Source organism: Rhagoletis zephyria, unplaced genomic scaffold (genome assembly GCF_001687245.7).
Source record: "Rhagoletis zephyria isolate East Lansing unplaced genomic scaffold, Rhagoletis_zephyria_1.1 Rzeph_scaffold_00146, whole genome shotgun sequence".
Taxonomy (NCBI): Eukaryota; Metazoa; Arthropoda; class Insecta; order Diptera; family Tephritidae; genus Rhagoletis; species Rhagoletis zephyria.
In genome coordinates this window covers 197,810-210,059 of record NW_016157230.1, presented here as the reverse complement: position 1 = coordinate 210,059, position 12,250 = coordinate 197,810, and the positions used below count along the sequence as shown (strand labels likewise).

Sequence of the window (12,250 nt, the reverse complement as noted above, 5' to 3'; positions counted from 1 at the left end):
AGGCCTCTATCCGCACTTTCTCAAGACCCAGCTGATATGACAGCACTTACTCCGGGTCACTTCCTTCGAGGTGCACCGCTATTGGCCATTCCCGAGCCTAATGCGGAAGACCTCTCTCTACTAAACCGGTGGGAGAAAGTCAAAGCACTTCACCACCAATTAAGTCGCCGCTGGAAAGAAGATTACCTCAAAGATCTTCAGAAGAGATACAAGTGGAAAACCCCACAACGCGATCCTCAGCCAGGCGACATTGTCGTGATCAAAGAAGATTCGCTCCCCCCACCGAGTGGCGATTGGGACGAATCGAAAACGTTCGCCACAGCCCTGATAACCTCATACGTGTCGTGGAAGTCCGTACACAAAATGGAGTTATCACGCGGCCACTTGTCAAACTGTGCTTCCTTCCAAAAGCACAATAAATAATTCTATACATCTTTTCCTTTTGTATATTAAGGGTCTTAACTTCCCGTTTAAATATTGTACCCAAGTACTTCTCGTTTCTCTGCCTTTGCTTCTACTTCCAGATCGAAGACATCATGGCAGCACGGAAGGCATGCCCCCTGGCCCCAACGGCGGAAACGGACAATTGTCTCCAATGTAGGCTCTGCCACCGGTACCACGCCTTGCGGACGTGCCCGGCCTTCAAGGCGATGAAGCCGCCACAACGGTTGGGAGTAGCCCGCGCGCAGGGCTACTGCGTCAACTGCCTTGCGCTCACCCACACTACCGGGGAATGCGACTCGCTGGGTAGTTGCAAGACCTGCGGGCTAGCGCACCACACGCTGCTGCATGTGGCAGCCAACACCCATGCGCGCACGGGGCCAAGGGAACAGGGGCCCAAGAAGAGAAAACCGGCCACAAAGGCCCCAAGGAGCGTCAAGCGGCGCGCACCGCCGAAGAAAAAGGCGCTGAAGAAGGCGCAGAAGAACCCGCGCAACCAGGCGCCGCAACCGCCGCGCAAGAAGACCGCCCAACGGACGATCGCGCGCACTCCCCAAGGCTTTCAAACGTCCAATTTCCAGGGCCGCACTACCCGCCGCGTCCTTGGCAACACGATCCGCGCCCTGAAAGAGCTGCAGGAGAGGCTCAGCAACGCATTCCTGCAGGGCGGGGACGATGTTTAAGCCGCCGCTTAAACTTAATTCAGCGGCCGTGCGCGCATCCTTTGGCCGCAGCGGTGTGAACTCCGAAAAATGATTAACGAGTGCGCACGGCCGCTTCCCATCATCGTGCCAAATCAGCGACACGTTAGTTCAGCTAACATCGTCGGAGAGCGCACGCGCCCCCTGAAAGCTAGTATTTGGGAACTCCTTTTAAATGTTCCATTTTGTAAATTCTATAAGTGAAAACATAAACTTTAATTGTTAAAAAAAGCTCATGAATAAACTGAGGTGAACTTTGTAAATTTAAAATTGAAAACTGAAGTCTTTTCCTTCAAACGGAAATTGAAGTGTAGTGAGGTGAGTGCGAAGGGACCAAGCGAGCGAATTATTCACCTATATCTATAGGCTATAGTCTAATGGGAATCGGAGAAGTGTTGTTTTTGTCTAATTTTGACTACTGAAAAATATTGGTGAAAAATACAAAAAACACATTTTGCGAAGTATACTTCTTTATCCAGCATTTTATAAAACAACAGGAAAAGTCTGCTAATTTATCCGATTCCTTTTAATAGGTGCAGCAAGTCTAGAGAAAATAATCAAATTACCGAAAGTAACTTCGAAAGCATTTTGAATATATTTCCAGAAATCAAAAAGCGAATATGGGTCAAATAGCTATAGTTCTCATCTAAAGAAAATATGAAATTTGAAGACATCCTAGACACTGGACTGTATGGGCGAATAAAGGCTGGTTTTCATTATGTCATATTTTGACAACAAAATTTGTCGACATATTTTGACACAACTTTCTTTCCTTTATCCCTACCTTTATCGATGATATTATGGGCCAAAAACTTACAAATATCCGCTTTAGCAGCGCATGTACACGCCTGAAGGCCTTTTCTGATCTAAATCAATCAAAAGACAATTTTTTAGTCCCATTTGACAATTTGTTTTCACTCATTTGACCGCAAATGCCATTGAATTTGCCTTAGTGAAAAAAAGCGTTAAAATTAATAGAAAAAAAATACGAATTTGAGGATAGCTGAGTAAAGGGTTAATTTTTCGTAGTGGGAGCTCTAAATGCAATGTAAAATGTTTAACCCTGGGATTCAGTAATTTACCCTGGCATTCAGTAAGCGGTCTCTAGTCACTAATAGTGACTTTTGGTGGTGAACTGGGATTTTGAGACTATTTGGTATTCAGTACGCTATCTCACGTCTCTAGTTTCAAAAATAAGTCACTAATATGTCAGCTGCTGAAAAGCTTATTTCTTTCCATTTTATAAAAAAAAACGCGAAAATGAAGCGAGGAAATTTGTTCAACAAGAATTTCATTAGGAAATAAATCAAAATGCTTTAATATCATACAAAGGTATTGAAAAAATAATCATTTTTTTTGTTTTTAAAAGATTATTATCTAAAGATTGTTAAAAAAAGATAAAACTAACAAAAAAATACNAAATGAAGCGAGGAAATTTGTTCAACAAGAATTTCATTAGGAAATAAATCAAAATGCTTTAATATCATACAAAGGTATTGAAAAAATAATCATTTTTTTTGTTTTTAAAAGATTATTATCTAAAGATTGTTAAAAAAAGATAAAACTAACAAAAAAATACTAAATAAAAAATCCTCTACGGCCGAGGAGGACTTGAACCCGGACCCTCTCGGCTGCCAGCCTAATGCTTTGACCACTCGGCCATTGCGACTCTTCGGGCGGCGCGGGCAAAAGGCATACATAAACACTATCAGTTGATTGTCTGTTTTGGCTTTCACCACACATTTTTGGTGAACTTTTTGTGACTCTCTCCTTCTGAATACCCAAATCGTCTCAAGTCACAAAAATAGTCACTAATTGCTAATCTCAAATTTAGTGACTTGAGATGAGACTGAATTACTGAATCCCAGGGTCAGTCTTGTCTCAAGTCACTAAATTTGAGATTATCAATTAGTGAATATTTTTGTGACTTGAAGTGATTTGGCTATTCAGTAGGAGACAGTCACAAAAAGTTCACCAAAAATGTGTGGTGAAGACAAACACAGACAGTCAACTGATAGCGTTTACTTATGCCTTTTGCCGCGCCGCCCGAAGAGTCCCAATGGCCAAGTGGTCAAAGCATTAGGCTGCCGGTCGAGAGGGTCCGGGTTCGAGTACTCCTAGGCGTAGAGGATTTTTTATTTTTCTATTTTTTTATTTTATTTTTTTTTTATTAGTTTAATTTTTTATTTTCCTTTATTTAGTATTTTTTTTCTTTTTTTTTAAATGAGTTTTTTTCAATGGATTTGTATGATATTAAAGCATTTTGGTTTATATCCTAACGAAATTCTTATTGAACAAATTGAACTCGCGGATTTTTTTATTAAAATGGAAAGCATTTTATTAAAATGGAAAGCAATTAACCTTTTCTCCACATGTTTATTTTTGAGACCTGGTCTTAGCCAGCTGACAAATTAGTGACTTTTTTTTTAGACTAGAGACGTGAGACAGCGTACTAAATACCAAATAGTCTCGAAATCCAAGTTCACCACCAAAAGTCACTATTAGCCACTAGAGACCGCTTACTGAATGCCAGGGTAAGATAATACATACCCTGGGATTCAGTAATTCAGTCTCATCTCAAGTCAAGCAATTAGTGACTATTTTTGTGACTTGAGATGATTTGGCTATTCAGTAGGAGAGTCACAAAAAGTTCACCAAAAATGTGTGGTGAAAACAAACACAGACAGTCAACTGATAGCGTTTACTTATGCCTTTTGCCGCGCCGCCTGAAGAGTCCCAATGGCCGAGTGGTCAAAGCATTAGGCTGCCGGTCGAGAGGGTCCGGGTTCGAGTATTCCTAGGCGTAGAGGTTTTTTTTATTTTTTTTTTTATTTAGTATTTTTTTTTCTTTTTTTATTAGTCTTATTTTTTAAGAATCTTTAGATTTTAATGTTTAAAAAAATTAATTTTTTTTTTCAATGGATTTGTATATTAAAGCCATTTTGGTTTATTTCCTAACGAAATTCTTATTGAACAAATTTCATCGCTTCATAATCGCGATTTTTTTTTTAATAAAATGGAAAGCAATTGACCTTTTCTCCATATTTTTATTTTTGAGACTTGCTCTTAGCCAGCTGACAAATTAGTGACTTTTTTTGAGACTAGAGACGTGAGACAGTCTCAAAATCCAAGTTCACCACCAAAAGTCAGTATTAGTGACTAGAGACCGCTTACTGAATTCCAGGGTTAATATGACTTTTTTAATTTATTCCTTTTGACCACTTTTCTTAAGAATTATTTATTCTTCAAAATGAAAGCGAAGCTTCTTCAGTGCTTATATATATAAATATATTAGCACAGGAAAGGANCAGTATTAGTGACTAGAGACCGCTTACTGAATTCCAGGGTTAATATGACTTTTTTAATTTATTCCTTTTGACCACTTTTCTTAAGAATTATTTATTCTTCAAAATGAAAGCGAAGCTTCTTCAGTGCTTATATATATAAATATATTAGCACGGGAAAGGAAAAAAGAAAAAAAAACTAAAAATGCATCTGATCAAAAGATGATTGTACCTAAAATCTAATGACTGTACCTTTAAGGGCCGGTTGTTCAATGTCTGATTAGCACAAATCGGAGGTAGAAGCTCCAGTTAAATACAACGACTGCTTTATCGATCACATGTTATATGAGTGATGTCGAAAACGTCGACAATGATGTTTAACCGGCAAGTGGGGATAACCAGACATTGAACAACCGGCTCTGAGTCATCAAACGTCGGAAAAAGGTCAATTTTATATTTCCTATAAAGTTTTTTTCGTTCAAAAATCGATTTTCATTAAAGATGGTAGAAAGCATTACGTTTTCTAAACGTATAAAGAATCGCTACTTAAGCGTGAAATTAAAGCATTTTATTTTTTGTGAACGAAGCAATGAACATATGAAGAGATCTCACCAAAATAGGTATAAGCGCAATTGCTTTAATTAGCTTAAAAGGATGCTTTAAGCAAGATCTTAATATACATATCGTCGTTTAAAGTACAAAACCGCGAATCAACAAAATGCAAAACCGCGTATCAAGATAATTCAAAACCGCGTATGTGACGTTGCATAAATTATTTTCTAGAGAGTAAAAACTGTTATATTTTAAAATGGTTCTATTTTTTATAAAGCAATCACATTTCTGGCTAGTATATTTCAGGACGAATGGATAAGGATTGAGCCAAGAGCTTGTGTGAGCAAATCCAATTTTTGGCAGCAAATGTCAGTTACGCGGTTTTGCAGAATGACGATACGCGGTTTTGTACTTTAAACGACTATATATATAAAGTAAATTATACTCTTTCTGTAGTAATCTCTTTCATATCACATATTTTCATTTCAGAAGAGATCAATGTAGTTTAAAAAACTACATCTTTAATTTTACAGAAGGGGTCTTCCCTTAAGCCCTGTATGCAGCTCTCAAGAAAACGGTCAAGAAAAAATTGCCATTATTTCGTGTGTGCGCCCAAGGAATTTTGACATTTTTTGATACTTCACAGCCTGTTGCCTCACTCTTTCCTCAAGAAATAATGGAACGGGCATATATTTCTGTTGCAAACCTGGGTTGCCCTGTGCTCTTTTTTCACAAAAAAACTTTAGAAAACCGTAGTAGAAAGCGTAGTAAATTTCTTAAGAACTGCGTACTGCCTTGAGGAAATTTGACTCAAGAAAATTTCTTAGCCATTTCTTGTACGTCATTTTATATGGAGTTTTTGCTCTTCTTGAGAGCTGCATACAGGCCTTTAAACTCGTAAAAGCCTCGTAAACCTCGTAATGCTCGTAAATTTACGAGCCCCTCGTAAAATTACAAGGCAAATAAAAAATACAATGTACCTCGTAAATTTCAGTGTTGCCGAGAGGCCGAAATTTTTATATTAAAATGTATGATAAAATAATGAAAATAAATGAAAAAAATTGTAGGCGAATAAAATAAATGAATTTCATAAACTAACTGTATTGACTTAGGTTTTCTGCTTATTTTCAGCATTTTTAACTGTATTTTAGCCAATATTGATAGCGGCAAGATGACGGGAAATGGAAAATACTACGAAAAAAATATTGCTTCACAAAATCCTGGTTGATCTGTCAAACAGTCACTTTACGCACCTATTTACACCTTTTCACGGAGAGGGGGTTCCCACAAAAGCCATAAACATAGATCGCTGCAGCTGCAGCGCGAGGCGAAAAGATGACCAACTCCCATCTTTTTGCGCGCGTTGACAGTCAGCCGGTTTAATATTTATTTTGTTTCGTCCTAATTCTAGTTTTAATGCAGAAACATAAAATTAAATTACACTGTTGATATTTTTAAAGCTTAATATATAAAATCCACAGCAATTTTAACGAGAAAAAAAGCAGTACAAAATTGTTTTATTGGCGTTCATTGTGGCATTGTGGTTTTATCTGGCGTCAGCTTTAATATTATCAGTGAACTGTAATTTTTGATTTTCTTCCCTCAACGTTTAAGATAAAGATATTCCAGCACTACATTTGCACAGGAACACAATAAATTATAAATTAATAAAGGTTAAATATTACTTTTACTCTGAAGTGATAAAGGGTTAAATTGCTTAAATTTATCAGTTTATCCGCATTCTTTCATGAACGCACCTTGGTAAATAATTGCACACAATTTTTTATTATTTAACTTATCTGGCTAGTTACGTTTCATTCTTCCCTCGTCCATTGTGCTAATTTGCTTTTTATGTGTTCGTAGCAAAATCGACCACCTGGCAGTCTGCAAGGGTTGAATTGTGATGAAATTTATACGTTTATCTACCTAAATCGTTTGATAAAGTGGTTCATTTATCAAAATGATAAATTTATCATTTTATCAAATTGATCAACAGTTTATCACTTTTGACGAAGACCCCTATTGTCTTGCCTATCTTCTTTGACAATACAGTCAGCGTTGCCAAATTGACGTTTTTAACGTAATTTGGACGTTTTTTGTACCCTGTTGACGTTTGGACGTTTTTTGTGTAAAAAATGACGTTTTTTAACTTCCCAGTAATTTTTCTTTGTTACTAAATCTTATAAGTAGAACTGAATTTGAATTATTTTCTTTATAAGCCTTTCCAATCTTCGTGTTTTGCTGCAGCTGCTTCCTCCAAAGGTTTTTTTTTGATTCTTGGACCTTGTTCAAAAGCTGGTTGTGTAAACGCTTGAGGTTACGAGCCGATCTATTGCAGCAAGCACGATCGCAAAAGCATAAAAAAAAAGTAGGCGACTTTTTTAAGACTTCATTGAAAATGTACTGATCGCAAAAAATACTGAAATATTAGGTCCATTCAATAACTTTTCCAGTAAGTACTTGCAGCGAGAGCGTAAAAGAAAAATAGAGAGTAAAATTGAGAGCAAGAGAAATTTTTCAGAAAAAGTTGTTGAACGCAAAACTAGTAAAAACTTGCAACTTAAGCCATTTTGACACTTTCTGACGGTTAAGTTGTAGCACGCAATTTTCTTTTTAATTGGGAATAGTTCCTATCGCCATAAAAGAAAAAGAATATACAATAGATTTAAATTTTGTATCCATATTTTCATTTCACTAATTATGTTTCATCAAATCATCCTCTTAAACAGTTTGCTTACATTTGAATTTGAAACATAACCTTACTTTTGGATTCCTGCAAATTCCTGCTAGTAAAATTTTTACTTGCAAGAATTTGCAGCTCTCTCGGGTTGTTATGCTCTCGAATTCGCTCCCTCTTGCAAATATTTTGGGTTATTGAATGCATTTACAGTAAAAACTTGCAAGTACTAGTAACAATTCGTAACAATTTTTTGATATTGAATGGACCTATTGCTATGCTCCTTCTTAGCAGAACGTAATTTAGCATTTTCGACAACCGAGCCCCTAACCAAATTTCTACAAGAGAAAAATATAATATTAAAAATCAACGCGATTATTTATCCCCTTTAAACTTGCACATTATTGCCCTGAAATTTAATGGGCTAAAAAATCTGCACACGTGAGCCAAATGGAGCCACTCGGCTTTCACATACAAGTCCAGTGTTGCCACAAGATTCNCCAAACTTATTTTATGTGCTGAAGTATACATACATATGTTTGTACATATATCTGAAGACAAGAAGCTTTCCAGGCAATCAGCGCTCCATTATGCTATAATTTTTATATCTGCGTGGGCGCTGAAAGCTACAACACCAGAAATGCTTGGTTAGGATTTCAAAACTAAGTGTGGCCGAAGAAACAAATTTGTCGATTGCGTGTCGTTTTATGAGCGTGGTACTGTCTTATGGCTCAGAATAGTATGTTTTGCATTTGGATATACACCTCCATTCATACAAAGCTCAGGTCACAAAACAACTGAAGGCATAAGATCATTCGCAGTGTCATGGATACCGTTCATTGCAACAGAGGATTATCATACATATAATTTCCCGTAGAGGGGATTTCATTTGGCCACTGAGATCATCCGACTTGGCCTCATTGGACTTTTTTATGAGGCTACTCGGATGGCTGTATGTATGCGAATACTTAAACCTTAAAATTTGGAGCACTTTAAAATCAACGTTTGTCCAGTTATGGCCAACATACCTGTACAAATGACGGAAAAATTCAACGGTTCAAGGCAGTCCTGAAAGGTTTCGACTCACGTGAAGTGCTCTACTGATTACCGTAGCTTGTTGAGCGAAAACATATCGTCGATGTTTTTACAAAACCGCCAATCGACCAATTGCGAAACCGCCTATCTTATGGCACTCAAATTTTGCAGGAGAGCGAAAAAGCGGGTTTTCTTTGAAGGCATTGCTTTGATAGGCGATATTTTCTTTAGCTATTATTTTACAAATCTGTTGTTTTAATAACCATTTATAAATTTGTATGCATAAATCTCGATGCCTGGAGTTCAGGGTTACCAAATGGCATTTTTGGAAAACGGCGTATTAGGTGGTTTTGCAACTGGTCGATGGACGGTTTTGAAAAAACATCAATGATTTGTACATATTTACATAGAACTTTACTCATATGGTTGCCGGAGTACACGGGAATATTGATGGCAAAGGCAAAGCTGCTGAACTGACAAGGAAAGGTAGGACCACCCACAACCTTCCAGGATAGGACTCAGTAGATATAGCAATAGCAACTTTCAAGTAGTTTGTTAGAGATCACACCATTCAAGAACCAAGGAACGCTGGACCAACTTTACGCCTTGCGAAACTTTCAGGATTACTCGTTATTTGTATAAAAAGAAACGCTTACGGGACACATCCTAATGTGGAATCAGTTCCTGTATTGACCTATGTGACATGTAGGACCGAATCGAAAAAGTTACCAAATTGAAAAATAAATTACCAAATTACCAAATTTGATAAGTAAAGAAAAAAATTACCAACGCTGTACAAGTCGTGTGTACGAAGCTACCGAACTTTTGCGACGCTAGCATCCAGCCAGTTTGCTTTCGCACTTCATGCAGTAAGCAGCTCATGTACAAGTTGTTTTTTGAGTACACACATACTGAGACAAAAATTTTGCGCTTGCATTGGAAGCTCTGCCAGCGCTGTGCACCACTGATCTAGATGTACTAGGAATATTTCTGCATCAAAAAGAAAATTTTGAAAAAAATGTCGCTTAAGTTATTTTGAAGGTTAGGGCTCGATATGTACCTTTGTATCAATAAAAGTTTAAATAAGAGCACTTTTTTGTACATTCATTTGAAAGAGACGTTTTTGGGTAGGAAATTACGTTTTTTCAGACCAAGAGGGACGTTTTCTCATGCCGAAGACCTGGCAACACTAAATACAGTCGACCGGCATGCCTTTTTAATCCTCGTTAAATATACAAGATGGAAATAACACAATTAGGTGAGTTGAAAGGCATGTCTAATATTCCATTCAATTGGGAGAGGATTTTCAACATCGATTTTTCCGATATCGATATTGTTCAGCCCGATATATCGCCATATCGATTTTACATGCAACGAATTAAATCGATTCATGATATCGATACTTTCTTAAATATCGGACATTCCTACTTGAAAGTCTTCACTTCGATATCACGTCACTTTTCCTCGCAAGTCACTCCGAAACATTTCACTTTTAGGGCCGATTAGTCAATGTCTGGTTAACACTAATCTGCGGTTAAACATCGTTATCGACGTCTTCGACTCCATGCATACAACAGGGAGGCGGTAACGTCGATAACTATGTTTAACCGAAGGGCCGGTTACTCAATGTCTGGTTAACACGAATCACCGGTTAACATCGTTATCGACGTTTTCGACTCCATACATATAATACATATAACCGGGGATTAGTGTCAACCAGGCTTTGAGCAACCGGCCATTAGTGTGTACTCACTTTGCTTGAAAAGAAACAAACGGGGCACTGGTTCTGACGAAGTTTTCGAAAACAGCGCCATCTGTAGGTCATACTGAATCAGAATAATTAACAAATATAAAAATATGGCAACTCTCCTACAGGTACTTTTATTCGGAAGAGTTTCGGACTTATTTGTTTTCACTGGGCGGCGTAAAAGTGATGATTGAAGAATTTTGTATTGCTAGGATATTTAATGCAGAAAGTTTTGTAAAGTTAAATACAACTTATATAAAATCCCGCTTGACAGAGTATATCGTAAAAGTGGGTGTATCAAATATTTTTTATGCGCGTGATTTCTGTCCAGATTGCGCAGTTTTAAATAGTGCAATTTAAATAAAAAGTGTAAGCTTCTAATTGTATATCTTGTGCATGATGTGTTTAAAGTTGAGGACATCTGAATTCTTTATGTAAATTACCTTAAAAAATAGTATTCATTGCCTTTTAAAGAATGGAAATGTATGGATTTTCATTTACTGTGGTTTGTGCGCACAGTGCAATTTGTCTAAAAATTTGTCCCTTGGTAATTTTATTAAGTTTCGTTTGCATGAACTCAATAAATTTACCTGTAGAGTAGTTTCTTCGTTAATCGTTTCTGAGGATATAGTAGAAATATAATATATTTTGTACACAAAAACATATTCGATAAATAAAATCAATGTGCATTGTACCTATGCGTATTTGAACTGGAAGTATACGACGTACCTATTGTGCAAGAGTGTATTAATCCAAAAAATCGAGAAAACGTTTAAGGTTTACAGTTTACAACCGCTTATGGTATAAATGACAAATTTTCATCTCATGCTTCTATTGTTAAACTACATATTTAGTACATAGCTAATAAATTTTTACCTAACAAAAGAGAAGGTGGTCATTTCTGCATGCTTAACTCAAAAAATGTATTTACAAATGTAGGAGATGTAGACTGAGCAAATTTACTTGCATGTACATCAGACTTCATCACCAAAAAAAAGTTTCGGGTTTTCCGCCGGGATTACAAAATGTATGTTTGAAGACTTGCCAAAATATTTCGGAAAAATATGAAGACTTACGTGAGCTGGATCGATTTGAGAATACATAAAAAATTCGAGCTTTATAGAAATAAAAATAGTTTCTTAAAGGACTTTTTGTAAAAAATACCCTCATATGGGAAAACAGTTGGGAAATGTTTAGTTATTTGCAGGTCGTTTTTGGGGTAGGGGGCGGAGGGGGAGGGGGCGTGGCCTCCTAAATCCCCCCATTCGAAAGGGGACAGCCCCCGCTTTACGAAAAGTCGCACCCCCTCCTTCGGGGCCTCCCACAGACCCCTGGGGAACCGTTTGAAAATGGGAGAAAAACAGAATTTACCTAGGGAAATTGAGCAGTTTGAAGTGGAATATAACCCAACTAACAGAATCTATGGGGTTTAAAATAATAAAATAAGTTATCCCAAGGTGGTTATCAGGCAAAAGAAGGGTGGCTGAACACCTTTCGCAGAGAACACCTTTCTGCGTAGGCGGCCTTCGGCCGCACTTAGGGATTATAACCTTCAGCCAGTAGAATTTCCCTTTCTGTGTAGCCAAAGAAGGGGGGCTGAACACCTTTTGCAGAGAATCCCTTTCTGCGTAGGCGGCCTTCGGCCGCACTTAGGGATTATAACCTTCAGCCAGTAGAATTTCCCTTTCTGTGTAGCCAAAGAAGCTGAACACCTTTTGAGAAGAGAACACCTTTCTGCATAGGCGGCCTTCGGCCGCACTTGTGGATTATAACCCTCAGGCAGTAGAATTCTCCTTTCTGTGTTGCCAAAGAA

At 37.5% G+C, this 12,250-nt stretch overlaps 2 protein-coding genes across 2 annotated transcripts in view; both read left to right on the top strand.

Annotated features, from left to right (window-relative positions):
• The first annotated feature begins 650 nt into the window (after positions 1 to 650).
• On the top strand, positions 651 to 1,124 carry LOC108382323 (uncharacterized). The gene has a single exon (XM_017638711.1). The coding sequence runs from the start codon at positions 651 to 653 to the stop codon at positions 1,122 to 1,124; it is 474 nt and encodes a 157-aa protein (XP_017494200.1).
• A 9,435-nt stretch (positions 1,125 to 10,559) lies between these two features.
• RhoGAPp190 (Rho GTPase-activating protein 190) overlaps positions 10,560 to 12,250 on the top strand; it is a 162,059-nt gene continuing 160,368 nt past the window's right edge. The window contains exon 1 of the mRNA XM_017638729.1: positions 10,560 to 10,806. The gene's annotated coding sequence lies outside the window, so the exon portion shown is untranslated. The remainder of the gene's footprint in view (positions 10,807 to 12,250) is intronic.

What these genes read in the sequence shown, in the direction of transcription:
- LOC108382323 (XM_017638711.1), top strand. Translation starts at nt 651, where the DNA reads ATGAAGCCGCCACAACGGTTGGGAGTAGCCCGCGCGCAGGGCTACTGC.